General features: G+C 37.0%; 1 protein-coding gene across 5 annotated transcripts in view; it reads left to right on the plus strand.

Moving 5' to 3' along the window:
• The window catches only part of LOC136877265 (ras-related protein Rab-3), a 608,034-nt gene extending 594,847 nt beyond the window's left edge, over positions 1-13,187 (plus strand). For all 5 annotated transcript variants that reach the window (XM_067151207.2, XM_067151197.2, XM_067151172.2 and 2 more), the window contains one exon: positions 8,178-13,187. In XM_067151207.2, the coding sequence (XP_067007308.1) occupies positions 8,178-8,324 (147 nt within the window). In that variant the 3' untranslated portion in view covers positions 8,325-13,187. The remainder of the gene's footprint in view (positions 1-8,177) is intronic.
• Positions 13,188-22,876: the final 9,689 nt, after the last annotated feature.

The raw sequence follows: 22,876 nt of genomic DNA on the forward strand, positions 1-22,876 counted from the left end.
TTTCATCCAAATCCGGCACAAGTAGTCTCATCATTTATTCCCGTTTGCTCCAACCTACCCCCTCAGGAACGCATTCATTTCTACTCTCCAACCCTGCCCCCCGAGTTCTAGTCTCCCAACGCTGTTTTCTCCACCATGCTCAGATTTAATATGTGCCGTGAAGATATAGCGGACATCCGACAAACAACAACTGGAGTCATCATTCAAGTTACTGGGGACACCGCAGCCACTCAACTCACCACTGCCGTAGGAGCTCACCAACTTGGATCAAATACCCCTTTTCAACTCCTCCCTCCTCAACCAATCAAAACTCCCCCGACCCCACCACGCTACTGCCTTCTCAGCTGTGTAATACAAGGTGTTGATCCCCCTATTACAGAAGAAACAATAATCTCTGAACTTCACGCGGAAGGCATCCCTGTCAAGAAGGCATTCAGAATCAAGAACTCCATGGGTCCCACCTATATGGTGAGAATTCTTCTGCCATCGCCCGAAGATGTCGACTGTGTTTTGGCCAGTGGGGTCTCTATACATAGACACTACCATAAAATGGAATCATTTCGTGCCCCACCACCACAAGCCATCCGGTGTGAGCACTGTCTCATCTACAATAATCATACCACCATTCAGTGTACCACCAAGACCTGTGGAGGTAATCACGCAGTGTATTCTCGCCGATGCCGTCACCGCCCTCCACCACCTCGAAATCAACCAGAACTCACAGCCCCTATCAGAACCATTGATCCACCTACGTCACCTAGCCGTTCCCCTTTTCAAATACCTACAGTAGAGGATCTCATTCGTTTTGTCACCATTTCATTACTAAATATCCATCCCTACAACTGTCTCTTAGTTCTCAATCACTTACAAGCCACAGCAAACCAAACATTCAATCTTCATTTTCTCACCACCCATTTGGGCCTAAATTCACACTTCAACTTTACCCTTAGAAACCCTTGTCTGAACACATTCCCAGCCCCCTCAGCTCATGCAACCCCATCATAGCATTGCATCCTCTCCACTATTTCTAATCACTGAATGGACACATTGGCCCCTCTGTCTCCAGAAGAGATCACCATGGCGAAGGAACCAATGGAAAAATTTCTAATCAGTACTGTGTTATACTTTAGACCTTCATACATGACTGTAAAGATAAAACTCATTAAGTTATGTTAAAATCCCACATACTGTCAAACTGTAGACCGTATTTATATATCAATGTACATGAAAAAAAAAAAAAGGATGCCCTCCCCCATATACTATATTCTAATAAAGTTATCCCACTTTCACTACCCCAGAAATTACAATACCATACCCTCCACCCCACCTATCCATCACTCCTTCCATACCACACCATCTCTTATGGCCAGAGAGAGGGTGTTGCCCTCTAGGTGGCCTATCCCACCTTTCAGGGTGGGGAATGAAAACATTTGATTGATAGATATATAGATAGCCTCCATGGTATGCACTAGCCATGTGTCTTGGTGGGTGTGCTGTTTAACAACTGATGAGTCCAACTAAGCACACTGGGGTGAAACGCTGGCAACCAAGAATGAGTTAGCTGGGAAATTTATAATGTCCAATAATGGACCATTTATACTGGTATTATAAATTTACTCATTCGGGACAAATATTTCAGGTTCCCTATGGGAATCAACATCTATATCACCTTTCAGTTTGTCAAAATAGTCCCCAGCAATAACTTTATTGAGCTTTACAGCCCTACCAGGATTTCATGCTTTGAGCCTTTGAACAATTTTTGTCCAGTAAGTCTATTTAATTTGTTGAAAGGTTTTTCAATATTATTTTGTTTACAAAATGTTTAAACCGAGTGATGAAGTATTGTGCTATTTATTGGTATACCTATCTCTGCTAGTCTAAATATCCTGTTGCAAAGATGGTGTTCTTCAGCGGAAGACAAATATGATGGTCCCCCTAACGTTTTTGTAATCTTTCCACTAATTGGGTGATTTTGTAATGTCCACTGTGGGATCTGAAACTGCACTGCTGCTGTTCTTACAGAAATTCCTTGAGTTATAGCCTCCATTGCCTGGTGATATTGTTCATCAGCCCAAAAGGCCCTCTTTTTCTTAAGCTTTCCTATCTGGAAAGGAATAGGGAAAAAGTACTAAAGACTAGTACAATTTTCTTTCTTGCAAGGAGTTTGACTTCACACCGACAGAATTTTTTTAGCAATGATGGGATAGGAAAGGGTACAACTTGATAAAAAGTGACCTAGCATTAATTAAGATGCCAGGAGTAAAAGTGGGAAACCACAAAATACCATCTTCATGGCAGCCAATAGTGAGGATCAAACCCACCATCTCCGGAATGCAAGCTAACAGCTACCTACGTGACCTGAATCATTCTGCTAACTCACTCGGTTGAAAGAAAATAAAAATAACATAAGTATTTTAACAAATAAAGTTGGTTATATTTTAACCTAAATTAATTATGAATTTTGAATTATTGTTCATTTGATAATTATCTTTTTAAAATTGTTCATATAAATTACTGTTACCATATTCAAAATGAGGAAAATCTTGATGAAACTGATGTTCCAAATAAGTCCCATCTATTCAGTGGAAGTAGTTAAACCAATTTAGAATAAACTGATACAAGTATCGCCATACCCATGGATAAGTAATTGATTAGCAGTGATAAAAAGAGATCCAAATTTATTGAGTGCTTGTCTTCCTTCAAAAATATTGTCTTAATAAGGAATAAGATTCTAATTTAATCAAAGTACATTTTTCATATGTGTCTAGCTCCCACTAGCAATATTAATTCTATGCCCAAAACCAAAGTGTGTAAATATCAACATGATGACCTGACACTAAGCTTTACCAGAATTCTTTTGAATAATCAGGAACGACCTCAATGTGTTTTTTTTGTTTGTTGATTTTAGCCAACAAGAGATTGGTGCTCTCCCTTTCTTTCCATTTGGCATTTAATCTCTTCCGTTGAAAAAAGGATCCTAGGCTGTATGCAGGGGCGTATTCTCCTTGAATGCAAGGCATTCACTGCATGCGTTATGATAACACAAAGAACTGTCTGATGTACGATTTTAGGTTGTTTTAAGTCAAATATTAACGATTTCATCTCTCAGAAGTTCAAAAGGTCCGCGCAACTGTACTAGTTCCGTTGCTTGATTACGTGTGGTGCTGGTGTAGTCTCACCGTCTACTCCTCTCTAGGAAGAAAGGGACAGCATGGCGGAGTTAAGGATGCAAGGCATTCAATCTTAAAATTGCATTCGGTGGCAGACGTAGTTCTGAAACCCTACGAACGATGTTGCTGCAATTGAAACTTCAGAATTTGTCACCCCATACCCGTGCTACCCTCTGCCATCTGTTAGCAACTTGGAGAAAGTCGACATGTTTACAGCAAACGGGACCCACAGATTATCCCCCAGCGAGAACCCAACGTGACGAAACTGACCAATGCCACTGAGGTGACTTTCCTCCAGTGCTTCAGTTGTGGCTAACTAGTGAGTTAATTCATTGTGTGTTTTGCCGATTAGTGAGTTCATTCTGTGTGTGCTGTTCCTGTGCTATTCGTCGTTTTCGGTCTTTTATTATATTTTGCGCTTATTGTGGTATTAAAGATGGATGAGTCTAAAACGGATATAATTGTAAATCAGTTTACTGGCCGTTCGTTTGATGAAAAGATTCAAATAGTTCAAGCCGGGAGACCTCTACCTTCCCTCGTATATTTCTTCTTTACCGGGCGAGTTGGCCGTGCGTGTAGAGGCGCGCGGCTGTGAGCTTGCATCCGGGAGATAGTAGGTTCGAATCCCACTATCGGCAGCCCTGAAGATGGTTTTCCGTGGTTTCTCATTTTCACACCAGGCAAATGCTGGGGCTGTACCTTAATTAAGGCCACGGCCGCTTCCTTCCAACTCCTAGGCCTTTCCTATCCCATCGTCGCCATAAAACCTATCTGTGTCGGTGCGACGTAAAGCCCGTAGCAAAAAAATTCTTCTCCTTCTTCTTAATCTGCTTACACTACAGGGTTGGTTTTTCCCTCGGCTTTTCGGACTCAGCGAGGGATCCCACCTGTACCGCCTCAAGGGCAGTGTCCTGGAGCTTCAGACTCTGCGTCGGGGACAAAACTGGGGAGGATGACCAGTACCTCACCCAGGCGGCCTCACCTGCTATGCCTTGCGGGGGATGGGAATATTGGAAGGGATAGACAAGGAAGAGGGAAGGAAGCGGCCGTGGCCTGAAGTTAGGTACCATCCCGGCATTTGCCTGGAGAAGTGGGAAACCACAGAAAACCACTTTCAGAATGGCTGAGGTGTGAATCGAACCCACCTCTACTCAGTTGACCTCCCGAGGCTGAGTGAACCCCGTTCCAGCCCTCGTAACACTTACTTTTCAAATTTCGTGGCAGAGCCGGGAATCGAACCCGGACCTCCGGGGGTGGCAGCTAATCACACTAACCACTACACCACAGAGACGGACTCTCGTAAATTTAAAAATAGAAAACAAGAGTTGTATACGCACGTTCAATCCAGGAACTTACAGTAAAACTGTTTGGCTCGAGTTCACTTACATGTAATTAGGGTGAGTAGAATTGAAATTTACTTAATACATTGTGTTAACTGCATGGTTACTAGTTGCATGCCTCAGTGGAGATTCCAGGATACGCCACTGGCTGTATGACTTGGCCCAGTGCTTTTCCATGCTAAACGGTACAACTGGAGGAGCTAGCAGAACTCTCAAGTGACAGAATAACTTTGAAATTAATTTAAATCTAAGTCTCTTGAAAATTTTCACAGGTCTATGGAATTTAAGAGACACTTGCAGACAAAACATCCAGACCATATGATTAATCCCAGAGAATTTTTAAGTGTCACAAGCAACAACTAAAAGGAAATGTCAGATTCCTTGGAAAACAGGTAACAGTTACTAATAAAGTGCTAAGAGCAGTATCCTGTTTAACTACCGAATCCAAATCACTACATATCATTGGTGAGAAATTACTTCTTCCTGCAGCTGTGAAAATGTATGTGATCATGCATGGAGAAAAGTTTGGCGAGTATCTGAAGTTGAAACTGCTCTCAGATGATACAGTGGCTCCTCATATTGATACAATGGTCCCCGACATAAATAATCAATTCCTACCACATCTTCATGATAGGCCAAAATTTGCCCTGCAACTTGATGACAGTATTGATATCATAAATAGTGCCCCAGCTTCTTGTTTTTGTATGCTACTGTCATGAAAATGAAATGCATAAGGACTTTCTATTTTGTAAAGCTCTGGAAGAGAGGACTACAGGTGAAGATATTTTCTCTCTTGTGAATTCCTTTTTTATTTATAACAATCTGTCATGGACACACTGTGTACCGATGGGGTATTGTTGAAAATTTTATACATTAATTTCTATTGCCTATTGACTATTTGATGCAATTATTTAGATGACATTGTGTATTAAGCATTTAATTTTAATGTATCAACAGCATTGTGTATCTCTCCCAGGTATTTAATTTTTCTAGAATTACTATATCTTGCTTTTTGGTTGGGGGTGGGGTGATTAGCTCAGTGGCTTAGTTGCTGGCTTCCCACCCAAAAGGCTGAGGCTGGAATCCTGGATCAAGATTTTCATCTTGAGAACCACATGGAGTCAGGAAGGACATCAGGCCTTAAACACCCAGCCAGTACCAAACTGAGCCTGGGTAGCTCCAGCAGCCCGAGAAATAATTGGGATAAGCTGAAGAAAGACTGTCTTGCTTTGATAATTTTTAAAATTTTAATTTTCATTGTTATCTGTTCTCCAGTCCAGTATTTTTATTAAAAGTAAATAAGTGTAAGAGAGGGCTGTGAGCCCTAACTTCAAAAGAATGAAAGTCGAGAATAATAAAAAAAGGAAATAAATATTCTCCTTTCCAAGATTCTAGGCCCATAACTTATTTATTTAAACAGAGGGACAAGTGAGTGGGAACTAGATATATGATAAATAACTTGGGTAAGAGCAATATTTTTGAAAAATTATAACCTTCATGAACCTGACAATCGAACAATGATCCTAACTGGATGAGGGTCTGGACAGAAGATGCAAAATGTCAATGTAGATCAGGGCCTCTCAAACGCCCAAAATCTCACGCGTGCAGAGCGAGGCGCAAGAACTCCGTGCACTGTGCATCGGTGCCGCTCGGTATGGCTCGGATAAACACTTCGTCTCTGGGCTACTCGGCTAAGCTCGGCTCTACTCGGCTCAACTCAGCCCGGATTTGGAGCGCTACGGCGCAAGTGGGGCAGCGGGAGACAGGCGGAGCGAGCGAGAGAGGCGTGAGGAAAGAGAGAGTAAGCGCTATTGCTCCAAATCGAGGAGTGGGGGATCTGCACTCTGGTCAACCAAGCCAAATCGTCTTTTGCACCGTGCACAGTGCATGCACCACGCGCATGCACCCTGAGAGGCCCTGATGTAGATCATTGGAGTTTGATGCCATTTACAATAATTTTAACAAAATAACTATAGTCTAGACCAATAATATTCCACAGGTAGTTCAAATGGTGCAAAAAGCAAAGAGATGAGAGTTTGACAATGGACAGAAAGATAACCAATATAGGTCCCTCAAATGTTCTGCTACAAACTGATGTGCAAACATTTTGCCTTTCAGTGCAGAAGTATGTAATTCAGTAATACATTAAACAGTGATATTCATCAGAGAAAGGATTATAGGAGCAGAGATGCACAGTAATGGTGAAGCAGCTGTTATATTATCTTCTTGTACTTCTGTAATTGTTCATCTGTGTGGAAAGAGATGTAGAAAGAGTTCAGGGGAGAGGCATGATACTTAAGTGACTTTACCACTGGCATCTCATGAGGTCAACAACAGTTTGAAACCCTGCTAACGAATGTGGAGTTTAGGAGTCCAAAGTCATATCATGGCAGTTCCAATTCCACATAAAGCTAGAGGTCCATGGCTTTGGCTATGATATCAGCAGTCAACGAAAACTTGCTTAGTAGCAAGTTCTCTATAAAATACAGTGTGTTGTTCTAAAGTTTTTTTGACAACTGTGTTTCTTTGGTTGAATAACTGCTATATCCTTTAATAGGAAGAACATTATTTTTGTGAAATATGACATTTTTAACAATCTTGTCTTGATAAATCTGTCTTTCCTTCTATTTATAATTTTTCTTATTTAGTTCAGTTAATGTCTATATTCTGTCATGGGACAATTGAACACTTAGCCATTCAAACACTCTTTCCAGTAGTGGAGGTATTTGAGTTTTTGAGGGGTAAAAGAATTATACTATAAGCCCCAGGTCACCCTTACTATTCATAACTTCAAGCCCTATTTGATTTGAAATGCCTCTAATGTATGCGGACCTTCAGCTAGCGAAACCTATATTTCTGTTTCATGAAGTATTACCAGCAGAAAGGTCTGAACTACACCACTTACCCAACTGATCCACATGTTAGACTGAAGACAGTTTTCTAATAATAAACCCTTTCAAAAATATAACACAACCTGGCCATTGATTGGACCAACTGTCATTAGCAGTGGTATGCCTTTCTCCTATGTTTATTACATTGATGTATAAAAACAAATGCATACTTCTTATATACAGTCTGTTTATTGAGAGTTGCTTAACTGAGATTGGTGAGCTCCAGGTTTGATTTCTGCCCAGTCCAGATTTTTTAATTCTGAACTGAGGGTTGGAATGGAGTCCATTTTGTCTCGTTAAACCAACAGAACATCTGTCCGATATGAGAGGGTGCATGCACCCTGTCAAGAAAACCAAGTAATATGGCTCACGATTTTATCGTGTTCACCAAAAGCCACTCCAGTGTCTGCAGGTCATCTGACTGGGCAACAGTCTTCTAGGTATGGCAAGGCCCTAATGGGCTGTTGCACCATACTTTTTTGTTTTTGTCTTCTTAAATTGAGGTCATAACCCCCTTCTGGTCTGCCACTAATCAATACCTCCATTAAATTATTAAATTAACAGTATTCACGACATATATTTTTAGAAAATGTTCAGACTCAGTAGTATGCACCAGTTATTCTGCCTTAAATGTAGCTTCATCATATGTTTCATGAAATTAATTGCATTAACTTTTTCTTATTTAATATTTTTCTTTCTTTTTTAATTTATAGATTCTTTCACTTAATTCTCAAATAATGCCTTGGTTTTTAATTTAATTTATTATTTATTTGCAGGCGGTGTTTGAACGGTTAGTAGATATCATCTGCGATAAGATGTCGGAGAGCTTGGACTCTGACCCAAACCTCATGAATGCTGGGTCCAAGGGAACGCGACTGACAGAGCAGCCCACTGGTCCGCAGAATGGAAGTTGCAACTGCTAACCTCCCTTCTTCTGCCAGCCCACCCTCCTAACTCTAAAGTACTACTAAATGGAACGGCAAACAAAAAATTCCCACAAAGAATTCAAATTATTAAAAAATACATGTAACAACTGGAAAGAAAGGAAAGTTCAATAAGTGGTACTCATTTTTAAATAGGTTAACAGCTGATTGTGTCTGAGGACAGAACTTGTGATCTCATGATCCATTGATAGTTTGTGTTTTGGCTGAAGTGCAATACAAATTGTACTGTAGGTAAGTTGTCTATCCAAAACCATTTCAAAATACAATCTTCTGCTGGGTCTTATCTACAATTGTTTCTGGCAGACTGCCTTACTGTAAAGAGTAACAATGATATAGAGAGAGGTATGTTTATTGTTGCTAAATATATCAAATTGGAACTTGCTCCATAAATCTCTCACAGATCTATGTTTAATTTTATTCAGATGTAATTTGTTATAGGAAGGATTAATATGTTTCTCCAAATGAACTTTAGAACCATGCAGAGAAATAAGTAGCCATGTATATCATGACTAATTTATTTGGCACACCATAATTTTGTTGGTTCCTGCTCTCTGTAGTAATATAAAATTATATTCCCTGCATCCATAAGAAAATGTTAATAACTGGCATTTTGAACTTTCATTCATCATTTTGAAATGTTCGGAGAATATTCTTGGAACTAGAAATTTTGATCACAGATCAACAAGTTTTCTTGGTAAAACAGACCTCATAATAACTTTCATTGTTTGACTGATGAAGCTATTTTGAACATCTGTTGAGGACTGAATCATTTTAGGGTAGTATTGTACCTTGGATATGAGAACTGTTCCCTACATCTTACTGAATACTGGTATGCTTATGTTGTCTTAACAGAAATTGCCAAGAGTAGAATGTCAAAATCTGTTGTACATCAAATGTAATATGTCACATGTGGAACTGTAGCCTATAATACATGTTGAAAATGAATTTCATTACTAATAACAAGAACAATAAAAAACTGCTATGAAGATAGTGTATACGAGGGGAATTGGGTCTTTACATGATAAAAAATTAGAAATGTATGAACTCTAATATTAAATTGTATTTCATATCAAGATCATTTTTGTAGCAATACAATTAACATTCATTGCGGCTTTATCCTTCAAAGAATAATAAGCATTTATAGTAACTTCCAATTAAATTTCAGTGAGATTTGCTTAATGTATTCAGTATCAAATGTGAAGTTATAATACAATACCATATACTATTCTAGCACACTTGCTGACACTTGCTGTACAAATATCAAGTAGGCCCTACTTACTTGAAAATGTAGTCATAATGACAAAATGCTATGCCACAGATGTTAAAGTCTATTTGTTACATAGAATCTATAAATATCCGATTGCAATTCATTCAACAGCTTTTTCCATAAAGCCTTTGGACCATTTAGGGGATTTTAAATTACCTCTCTAATATGAAAATGTCTTGAACTTAAGCCTGTATTATCCAACCTGAAGAATACTATTAGGCCTACAATACAGAAAATCTTACAAAATTTGGAGTACATTTTTCTTCATCATTTTTAGAGCAAAGTCATTGAAGTTTCACTTTCTAGTATCCAACTTCATATACAGTTTTTTTATGTTTCAAAATTAGTTTACAATAAGGTTTTTAATGCTTTAATATTACAGTCAGGGTAAAAGACATTCTTTATTATGACAATAACACCTGTGATTTTATGTTCTAGAAAATTTAAAAGCTATTTATTGGTACGTATTACAAAGATGGGGAAAGCATTCGAACATGAACATGTTTCTTACTGTAAATAATAGAAAGAAGTGAGAGGTACTATTTTATAAAATGAAGCATTTAAGCAGGAAATAATCTGTAAATAATTCATAACCATTATAAGTAAATGTGTATTCCACTGTTCTTTATCTGACTTACCGGTAATACATGAAAATAATTGGATAGGGAAATGTATAATGATGGAAATCATTCTAAAGCATCCTCATAATATGAAATACTGGTAGTACACTCTGTTATGCATTTTTAAGATTTACAACTTACAGTAAGACTATTTGAACTATTAGGCCTACACAGGAGAATCATTCTTTTTTCCAACTCAAAATGCAATGTCTCTAATGTGCACATTTCTCTATGAACATTTTCCTAAAATTAATCAAACATACTGCACCATTATTGTTGTATATTTTTTTACAAATATAACATTTTTGCAAGTAAAACCTTCAGGTATTGTATATAGAATATGTCAATTAGGCACATCTTCATATTAAAAGTGACAATTCAAATGAAAAAAATAAATACAAAGCACAAATCATAGTCTCATTTCAAACACTCCCTAACCATCCTTGACAAATTTCCCACAGGATAATTAAAAAAACCCTGGTAAAAACAGAAAGAATATTACTTTTTTATGGATGGCTTATGATTTATTGTGGTACAGTTCACATATAACCAAGGCAACATTTACTACAGAAAAAGACTTTCCTTTCATGTGTCCAGAATCTTCTAATTAGATGTCAGTAGTGATGTGCGCGAATGACTCCTGGAATCGCGAGAATCGGTTCCTACGACTCCGCGATCGCACTCACTGTCGCATGCGAGAAATCGGTTCCCGATGACGTCACCAGAGTGTGCTGGGTGTCTTCCATATATAAGTGGGGCAAATTCGAACGTGCAACATTTACTATTTATTTTGTATACAGTGAAATGTCTTATTGGTTGTCACGATTGAATCATGCCACATAATAATGAAATAACCATTTACGCTGATGGTCTGGAAATCACATTACACATTTCGACACCGGGTGTAGCAATCGACATAGTTATTTATGCTTATACTGTATTTTTCTAATGGGGTTTTCAAACATTGCTAGTATAAACGTATAAAGTCTGTGGAATTAAGTCACATTTTAATAAGTACACAACATGTTTCGTAGCATACCTGTATTCCGCTACATTTAATTTGCAATGAACATTTCGTGCTACTGTCCGACTCATTGGCTGGATGGTCAGCGTTGAGGTCTTCGGTTCAGAGGGTACCGAGTTCGATTCCCAGCAGGGTGGGGGATTTTAATCGCCTCTGATTAGTTATTTTGGCCCGAGGACTGGGTGTTTATGTTTGTCCCAACATTTTCCTCTTCATATTCAGACAACACTCTATACTCCAAACAACCCAGGATCACGCAACAGTGATTACATCCCTCCATAGAGGGTTGGTGTCAGGAAGGGCATCCGGTTGTAAAACCGGGCCAAATCAACATGTGCTATTCAGTTCGCACCCACGATCCCACAGATGTGGGAAAACTGGTAGAAAACGAAGGGGAATAAGAAGAAATTTCATACTACTGCTAAATATTATTATGAGAAACTGTTAGAATTACTATTTTTGTTTTGCTTGCTTATTGTTTTAAGGGACCTAACATCGAAGGTCATCGGTCCAATATTTTTTAAATTTTTTCATCACAGCTTAACATTAATTAAGGTTGTCTCTTTAGTACAATTGTTTTTTTTAATTTTAAATAGTAGTGTTGATATGTCATAATCCCCATACAAGTTTTGATTTGTTTACAATCCATGTGATTTTATTAGTTTCAAACAGAGAATCATATTTTCTGATAAAATTACAGTCGCATTAGAGTATATAACTCCAGGATGCTACAATGAGAGCAGGGCATGGTTTGTAAAGTGACCTGGTTATACCAAAACGAACTCACAGGTTTTACATAAAACATTCGTGCTGCACGTGTTTACGCATCTGCATCATAGATGGTGCTACTAGTTCCTCGGAATCGATTCCGGAATCGGGTACCCGATTCCCCAGGCGTATGGAATCGACTCTTCGCGATTCCAGTCACAACCCATCACTAGATATCAGAAATAACCATGCAATTCAAAATGGACCAACATTAAGAAAATAAAAGAACTTGTAAAAAGTAAAGTGTAAATATTACAGGTTGCACTAATGATCCAGTTGAGAGTGTGGAGCGTAAATACCACATCACACCTGAAATAACTGTAAAGAGGGGCATAGATATTATATTGTGTATAAGTATATATGAAGTTGTTCATCGATAACTAAAGGTACATCATGAGTAGCCTTGTATAGCCAACCACAGAATGCATTTCAGAATGTGTATGAAAATAAAAAGAATTATTGTATGAATTTAAAAAGTAAGGATAAACTAAAGAAAGAAAACTATACCTAGTCAACAATGTTTTAAAATATATAAAAAGAGAATGGAATTTCATGATTGTATATTGTACATAGAAGAATGTATGCATTAGTATTTAATTTATTGTTTGTGAAGATTCCTTAGTTCTTCCTTGAAAAATAGATTCCATTCCTTTGGGAGTGCATCACAGGCTAAGACATCTAACAAAATTTATTGCTCTTTTTAAAAACTGATCACTTGCTGTTATGTGAAAGGCATGTAACTAAACTACAGTCAAAGCAGGAATCCAATTTAAAGGCCTGAGAAGATGTAATCTTTAGGGGAAAACAAGTCAATTGTCTAGGAATAGAAAACTAACTGTATTATAAAATTGATAATGTTTTCTTTCAGTACCCTATATCTAGAGCTGTCTACACTTTGTGCTAACATATGTGGTTGTAAAGTCTTGCTGTCTTTTTTAATGTACATTTAAAATATCTATATAACTGAATAATCTGACATTACTTTTACATAACTGGCAAAAGAAAAGAGTGGTAAATGAAATATTTGATGGAAAATAGAAAATGTCACTGATTCTTTTTGCAACACCTCACTAGTAAAGAAGAATGTTATTATATGACCATTTTATTTTGTCCACTTGTTGGCATGCAGTCTGAACTCAGTGATTAAAGAACTTTCACAATGATACTCGGATATTCTCAATCTAAATAGCCTACTGTCCATGTGTATTACATGATTTTCCTTTGACAACTTTTAGCATGATCACTAATAAAAATATTGAATCCTCTCATTTTCACCATAACCGACATTGACTTCACTGAAAATGTATTAACTTCAAAGAAATTGATAAGAGGGGATGAAGTAGCTTAGGCGCCAGTGTCCAGGATGCTGGTTCTGGTTCCAACTCTGCTTAATGTAACAATTTTCAAACTGAATTTATATTCATCTTAGGCCCCAACAAAATCATGAATATGTTTGACAGGTTTTTAGGGTAACAGAAGATCAAATCTTGACCATAATACAGTTCAACTTACCTCACATGTAATTTGTTCCACCTTCATTGGATGCACACAATCACATTCTTAATTACATCTATGGAAAGTCTGCTCTAAATTTATATTCTTTTGACCCTCTTCGGGTAAATAATGAATAAAGCATAATTTTCATCCCCTTACCTTCATTGTTAAATTTTCAGTATGGTACTGGTACTTTTAACAGTTATGTACCAATATAGAGTATATTAACTATACTATTCTGATTTAAATGGTTATGTTTCTATTGTCAATAGGATATCTTGTGAAGCTTTTAAATGGTGAAGACTAATAAATGAAATCAAAATGATCTACTGTAATGTCCACCATCCTTCAGGTAATCATATATTTTATTTTTAAACTATTTGACTGACCTCCATAATTTTAGATGTATCTCATCACTAAGTAAAATTTAGAGTGGGGGAAAAAGGAGGTTAAGCTTACAGTAAAATATATCTTTTTAAAATGTCTTTAAATTCATCATTTTTACCTCTTATTTTACAGTATTATTTCTGCATCAACTCTCATGTTACAACCCTATTTTTATGAGAAAGCAAGAATAAATAATGACACATGTCTCACTTCCTTTCAGAAAAACAGAACATTTATTTTAAAAATTGGTTATTTCCCTGGTGGTGGAATTTCGGGACATTTATTTTGTAAATGGGATAGTATATTCTTTGCTGGAAAAATCATAAGAAATACAAAAATACATATACACACATACCATACTATTCATAATATTGTCTCTTGCCGAGTTCTTATTTTCTCCTGCCAAGATGACATGACCTCATTCTACATCTGAATGAATGCACATCTTTTGGGAAAGGGTTGAAGATGTCCTTTGGTACGCTGTTTCATTCTCTTTCCCCACTTCCCATGAATGAATATTTCCCCAGTTATTGTGCCATTGGCTTAACATTATTTTAAACTCATAATCAAAGCTACCCATATAAACCCCTCCAGTTTTCAATCTCTTTCCAATATCCTCCCAAGTACCCCTGTACATGCCAGGTACATACCCCGCAACTTGCTCTCTAAATGGTTCTCAAAGAGCCCAGAATGTCTGGATTTTATTTCAATGAAATTCTCTTCTTACTAAAAAAAAAAAAAAAATACCAGCATTGGAACACTGAACATTCAACCATTCTTAAATGAGATATAAAGGTAGGATCTATTAGATGTGATTAGTAGCTCCATAGCAGTCTTTCATGCAAACACAGAATGGAAATATTATGGTGCAAATTAACATAAAATAATCAACTCGCCTCTAAACTTGACTGAAGGCACCAGACATATGACTTGGTAAAGAAAGTGATTATTTCAGAGTTGGTTGCTTCTATATATGTATGTACAAGAGTGTGAACCTGGTGCCCCTGTCCTGTCCAGTGGTGATCCTCAAGTAAGTTTTATGGTATCTCAACATAGAGAAACTCCCATCTACTCTTGCTGTGGTCCCGGGCGTGATGACCAAGATATGGAGCAAATTAAAAATGTTGGGGAACTGTGATGAAGAGCAGGCAGCTAGTTCATACATGGCTGTTGCAGGGAGTTCTGCACTGCAACTGTTACCCCAGTCTCCATAAACCCCACTCTGCTTTAAAAGTAATTCTTTCAGTAAATTAATGTATTATTTGTCCACCTTTTCAATACTTCGCATCGACATTTATTTCAAGTTTATAAACATCTTGAGAAGACAATGTTACTGTAATTTCAATTGATCTCTGAATGAACAGCAGCATCACTTGAAAACCAACCTTTTTTGATTTCCATGACCAACTTAAGGATAACTTTTACAACTTGTTACTTGTTTAAATTACATAAATGATTAGGGACTAGTTTCGACCTAGTACTACGTCATCGTCAGCCTAAAGCAAAATTAAAATACAAATACCGAAGAAATTAAACAATATAAAGACACGTAAGGTCTCGTAAAAGTGAGATATTGTGCAGCAATATGTTAAAAAATAACTTTCTGAAAGAGATTCATAAGTCCAGTGCACATTAAAAAGATGTTATAGATAAGAATTCTTGAGTTGCTGGATAAGGAGATTAGAATATGCTGGCTCCTTTAAGATGCAGGTATCCAAATTGAAGAATCAATGAGCCAAAGTTACGTCGTTTATTTATGAATAAAGTCCAGTGCGCCATATAGCATTAGAAAGTCCAGTGCACACTAAAAAGATGTTATAGAAAAGAATTCTTGAGTTGCTGGATAAGGAGATTAGAATATGCTGGCTCCTTTAAGATGCAGGTATCCAAATTGAAGAACCACTGAGCCGAAGTCACATTGTTTATTTACGATTAAAGACCAGTGCACCGTCTAGCATTAAAAAGTTGATAGGGATGGAAATTTTTCAGTTGTGGGTCAAGGAATTCAACATATGCTGACTTCTTAAATTTCTCTCTGCAGCTTATTACAACACGCATTAATTCCTTTATGACAGAAGAACTTTCTTCTAGCATCTTACTTCGCATCGACATTTATTTCAAGTTTATAAACATCTTGAGAAGACAATGTTACTGTAATTTCAATTGATCTCTGAATGAACAGCAGCATCACTTGAAAACCAACCTTTTTTGATTTCCATGACCAACTTAAGGATAACTTTTACAACTTGTTACTTTTATACAGCGCACTGGACCTTTTTATGGATTCTATTTTTTAACATAATATAGTGCATCTCTGGATTCTTAAACCTCCTCACGCAACAATTACCTTCCTTCAAGTTCCAAGAAACTAAAGAGCTTTTCCAGCATCTATGTGTTTTTACGTCTATGAATATCATAAAAAATTACGTAACGTCATCTCAGTTGTTCTTCGAATATACAGCAGCAAATTTAATTTAAGAAGCCAGCATATGTTGAATTCCTTGACCCACAACTGAAAAATTTCCATCCCTATCAACTTTTTAATGTTATACGGTGCACTGGTCTTTAATCGTAAATAAACGATGTGACTTCAGCTCAGTGGTTCTTCAATTGGATACCAGCATCTTAAAGGAGCCAGCATATTCTAATCTCCTTATCCAACAACTCAAGAATTCTTTTCTATAACATCTTTTTAGTGCGCACTGGACTTTCTAATGCTATACGGTGCACTGGACTTTATTCATAAATAAACGACGTAACTTCGGCTCAGTGGTTCTTCAGTTTGGATACCTGCATCTTAAAGCAGTCAGAATATTCTAATCTCCTTATCCAGCAACTCAAGAATTCTTATCTATAACATCTTTTTAATGTGCACTGGACTTTTTATGAATCTCTTTCAGAGAGTTATTTTTTAACATAGTGCTGCACAATATCTCGCTTTTGCGAGACCTTACGTGTCTTTACATTGTTTAATTTCTTTGATATTTGTTTTTAATTTTGCTTTAGGCTGACGATGACCTAGTACTAGGTCGAAACTAGTCCCTAATCATTTATGTAATTTAAACTCTTTACATTTCGTATTGAAAAGGTGGACCCAAATAATACATTAATTTACTCTAATCACAGTTCAATATGGATCTATCATTATGAAACTTAGTTGATTCTTTCAGTGCTGAGATGAGATCTTCAAGGAATGTTATAAAAGTTGAAACATGACAGAAGACCTGTGGATCTGTAGTAGAAAAATTGTACGAAGTGACATTAGTAAAGGAATAAGCTTGAGTGCAGCTTTTAAAGGTAGGGAACGTCATAGTATGTAGAAAATTTGAAATTCAAGAGGACAAATTGAGGCAAATATTCATTTACAGGAAGATTGAAATAACTTAAGAAAGGACTAGGTAAACAACTAATAGGGAATCAGCCAGCTGGGCAATAGTTCTTGAAAACTCTGTTGGAATTCTGATATGGCTCTCCAAGATTTTTTTACAAGCTTGATTTCACTGAAGGCACAAGTCAATGTCATTTCTGTTTGGAAAGGATGTTTGTTATATTCAGCAATGTGCACAACCCAAACAGAGAGACAAAGAACGATGCACTATACTGTAAATACTGTGTAAAAGAAGTGAAGCTGTGTTAGCTGTCCACATATTCCAACTCCAAGACAATTTAGGCAGGGGCCATGATATCCCTGGTGCCCCACTTTATCCCCCTTTTGGTACGTGCCAGATATTTATATACCACTACTAAAATGTTTTCATTCCTCCCCTGAATGGGGAGGCAGGCCTCTTAGACAGTGGCGCCATCTCTCAGGCTGGGAGATTTGTGACGGTGAAGGAGATGCTCGGAGAAGGTGAGGGGGTTGGCGGCCGTGGCCTGTACTAGGAACTGTCCCAGCATTCGCCTTAGTGCAGGAGAATGGAAAACCACGGAAAACCATTCTCAGGACAGCCGACGGTTGGGGCCAGCCATGAGGTCCAGTCCTTTCCCGTCTCCCGAATACAGAGGCATAGAGCCATGGCCACCCCTGCTCTGCTCAGTTGGCCGGTTAGAGTGCAGAGCTGTTGAAACACGGACCAGCCGTGGCCACTTACGGCCCGAGACACACTCTGCATCTGCCGACCATATTTATGTTTCTCCACATATCAAATCAAGAGGTCTTGTTTGTGGAAGATATGAAAGTTTCAATACCCTAAAGTAGGTAGGGTAGCATTATTCATGTGTATGTTTGGCACAAAATGCTTGGCATTTGTTTCTCTTGTTACCTGTAAACAATTTGGAGATGTGTGTGTTGATGTGTTGAATGATCAAAATTGTCATCATATTAAATGAACTGAAATGTTCTACAGATGTTTCCAAAGATGTCATTTTTTCAAATAGGAGCTTTAAGACATTAGAAGATACAGACATTTGGCTGCAAATAGATGAATATGTAAATACATAATATTATTCAAACTTTCTTATGGCCAGCATTATTAAAAGAGAATATTCTGCTATGTGGATACAACATGACACAATATAAAGTCCATTTATGACAGATTTTTAATCATTGAAATCTATAAAGTACAGTATATAGCCTGGGAGGGAGAGGGGGGCATGATTGGCTCAGTGGCTAAGCTGCTGGCTTCCCACCCAGAAGGCTGAGGCTCGAATCCCGCTGGATCCTGGGTTAAGATTTTCATCTTAAAAATCACACGACGTCAGGAAGGGCATCTGGTCTTAAATCCCTGACCAAAATCAAATGAGCCTGAGTGGCTCCAGCAATCCCAGAAAATAACCGGGATAATGATGATGATGCTTGTTGTTTTAAGGGGCCTAACATCGAAGGTCATCGGCCCCTAATAACCGAGATAAGATGAAGGACGTTTATAAAGTATATAGCCTAAACAAAAGCAATGATCGTGAATGTTTTAAATAGATATTGTTGGTAAAAAGAGGATCCTCTGAAATCATCATCATGACTGCTAAGTAACAAGACAGAATATTTCTTTTTAGAATACAATAATAATTTGGATGGTAAATCTATTGGAAAAGAGAATCCCTGTTGCCAACATCATAAATTATGTTGTGCATTTTGTAGTATATTTATTAATACTGTACAATAATTACTAGATATTTAATAATTGTTCACTACATGTAAATTTATGAACTAAAATGTAATATTTGTATATTTTTGGCCCAAAAATCTGTTAAAGAATGAGTGAAGAGAGAAAACATTGTACAGATGATTAAGCATGGGTGCCTTTAAGGAAGAAATGGTACTTGGCAATTTGAGTGTTAAATTCTACCTTTCCATTAGAGCTGAACCTTAATTAAGGCTACAGCTGTTTCTTACTTCCCTTTCCTAGCTCTTTCCTATCACATCAGATGGTATCTGCTACCAATAGCAAGCGTATTGTGTTCTTTTAGGTACCCATGATAATGAGCGTTAGTATTTCACTTGTTATACTGACATACAGCCAAATGGATAAAATTATCAACATTTCACCCAGCAAAGCAGGTAAATGTTGAACTAAAGCAAACAGGAGGTGGAAATGCTGTTTTCTATGTTAAATGTTTAATGTAATCTAAATGATCAAAAAATTGTGTCTGATAAATCAAAGATGGGAAACTATTGAAAATAATGTTGTTAAACATTTAACATTATTCTGAGTTCTTACAGTTGAAGGTGATCATTGTTGTTGGACCAGATCAGATCACACAGCTTTCAATGGTACTTGCAAATATTAACATTTCATTGGCTGAAAGTAAATAATATGGAGTATGAATGGATGACACACCTCCATCAATAAGGTGCCCAGCTATATCCCAGATTTTATGGACAATCCATTATTTCTTGTATTAAGGCCAGTATCTGTAATCAATAATTAAGTAACTAAACTATAATTTAGATGACATCAAATTGAAATGTCTGCGTACGGAAGCTGAGGCCATACGATTATTGTTGTTGCTGTTATTATTATTACAATAAACATCAATATTATTTTCCTTCTCAAATATATTCTTTAATACCTCTAATTTTGTACGTCCTGATGTTGAGTTTGAGAACTTTCATAAATGGCAGTATTAATTCTTTGCAGATATGAATGACCATGCTCTGTTGAGTGGTACACTGTAAGTTTTCCAATAAAAATTAGGTTACAAAAGATTATATAATTAAAAATTAGTGCTTAATATAAAAATGATTGCTTACTATATTAAATGGGGGGCATGATTAGCTCAGTGACTTAACTGCTGGCTTTCCGACCAGATGGCCGATGTTCGAATGCTGAGTCAAGATTTTCATCTTAAGAATCACGTGGTGTCAGGAAGGGCATCTGGTGTTAAACCCCCGGCCAAAACCTAAACGAGCCTGGGAGAATCCAGCAACCGTAGAAATGACTGAGACAAGCTGAAGAAAGTTTTACACTAAACTAAATTTTGAAATTTGTTAATGTTAATATCACAAAATTACTAATACATTCTATCACAGAGGAGTCTAAGCAAACAAACATATTTTAAGAGCTACTAAACTGTCAACTCAATCAGGACAGCACATCAAGATTAAGGTGAATCATCTTCATAATAAATCCTTTCTATAAATGAGTTATTTTCATTCATGGAATCTCTGCATTGCAACCTTCCTTTAGACATGTTAGAAAGGAGCTTACATCAGTAATTTCTTGAAGTTTCAGTGTATTATGGGGAAAATGACGCATTCAAATTCAAAATCCAACGTTTGCACTTCTTTCTGCAAATGACAATTCCTCACATCAGTGAAATGTAAGATTGATCGATCGCAGTTAGTTGCAACTAGAGACCCCATCAGTCATGGCTGCCCAGGCTTAAACTGGCCATGCAATACATTGTACATTTTTTGAAGTAGAGACCATGTTGAGTTGAAATATTAAGCATGAAGTGTTAAAAATTATGTAGGTAGTCATGGTGAACATTTTGTGATATTCATTCCCCTGGCCTCCCACCATTAAAAACCATGAGATTCTCTTGACATTCTGTAGGCTAAAGAAAAGAGTGTTTGAACGTGTTTTATGAAACAAAGACAAATGAAGGAAAACTAGCCCTGGATTCCTGCAAGAAGCACTATAATCTATAATTAGATTAATAATAAATTTCAATGTTGCATAGAGGTCATCCAAACCTTATGCATAATATTATCATGCATAAAGATGCTAGTGTTGACAGTAACATAGCACCACAACTTTAAATCCAGACCTGGCATAATTACAAGATATCTATAGAGTTGTTGCAGAAAACTGAGGCACATGACAACTTTGTTAATAAATGATAGATATAAATAATTTTCTTTTTTAAAAAATCATGAAAATGATTTTAAGATTCTTGGTTTTAGGAAAAATAAATTCTAACAGACATGATATGGCCTTTTGTGCTTATGCCATGTCAAGGAAACAAGGTGAAACTCTCTACATTTTGCAGAGAATTGCCTGTTTTCCTGACATATGGCATAAGCCCAAAAGCCCATATCACGTCTACAACTACAGGCCGTGAAAGCATCATGTTAACATAAATACTAATGTTTTCTTAGTTCAACTGCACCTTAATCATTATGTATAGAGAGAAGTACAAAACAGTTGCAAGTCAAGAGCACTAAGGTGTTCAGCTCATTAAACTGTGCTTTAAAGACCCAGACTACTTTACATCCAGCTTTTATGAATTTGTAGACTCATCTGGCCCAGCAACATGGTTACTACTTCATGCGTTCCCTTTGCTACCATAAGACTGTGTAATACAATAGCTACACCATGCTCTCTTGTGCCTACTGAAATATTTCCCCTTCAAAGTTTCTCGTACAGTCTATTGGAAATATTTAAGAAAAGAAACAGAAAAATTCCTCTAAACGCACGTACTTCAAACAATGTAATATGTTGTAATGAAAACTGATTGTAAGAAAAATTCTTTTGATTTTATTTATATGACCATGAAAATTTGTGTGTGAACGTGTGCAAAAGTAATACTGTAGCCATTAAAAACAAAGTTACTGAAAGAAAAATAACATGAGTACAGTTCATCATTTCCTGCTCCCTTATAATGTTTCAAGAAAAAAAATGTTCTCATAGTGCCAATAGAACCCAGAAAATATTCATGTCAAACTAATTCTATACTTATTATTTCCTGTTTTAATAACTTTGAGTTTCTTCAGTCTGTTGAAACTGTATAACATAAATTTAAAAAATACCTTCAAAAGAAAACATTTATTATTAACAGATTATAACTGAAAAAGATGTCATTAATTAAAAACATATTTTGTTCTTGAAGAAAACATCACAGAATTCTATCAAATCACATCCTTTTTATTTTTTAAAATTATATTATAAGCTGATGAGAAGAGCCTCCGTGGCTTAGATGGCAGCACGTCGGCCTCTCACCGGAAGATACCATGGTTCAAACCCCGGTCACTCCATGTGATATTTGTGCTGGACAAAGTGGAAGCAGGAGAGGTTTTTCTCCGGGTACTCTGGTTTTCCCTGTCACCTTTTCCAGCAACACTCTCTATTCTCATTTCATAGCATCTATCAGTCATTAATAAATCACTTTGGGAATGGCGACCCCATTGTACTAATAGCCTATATATGATTCATTCATTAAATCCCTGACCTGGTCAATGACTGGAAAACAAGTTGTAGGTTTTCATTTTCATATTATAAGCTGATGAATATTATTAAGAAATGTAAAAACATTTATGTTTACATTCTGCTTAACTGGGCGAGTCGGCTGTGCAGTCAGGGGCGCGCAGCTGTGAGCTCGCATCTGGGAGATAGTGGGTTCGAACCCCACTGTTGGCAGCCCTGAAGATGGTTTTCCGTGGTTTCTCATTTTCACACCAGGCAAATGTTGGGGTTGTACCTTAATTAAGGCCATGGCCACTTCCTTCCCATTCCTAGGCCTTTCCTGTCCCATCGTCGCCATAAGACCTAATCTGTGTTGGTGCGACGTAAAGCAAAATAGCAAAAAAGAA

Source organism: Anabrus simplex, chromosome 1, assembly GCF_040414725.1.
Source record: "Anabrus simplex isolate iqAnaSimp1 chromosome 1, ASM4041472v1, whole genome shotgun sequence".
Taxonomy (NCBI): Eukaryota; Metazoa; Arthropoda; class Insecta; order Orthoptera; family Tettigoniidae; genus Anabrus; species Anabrus simplex.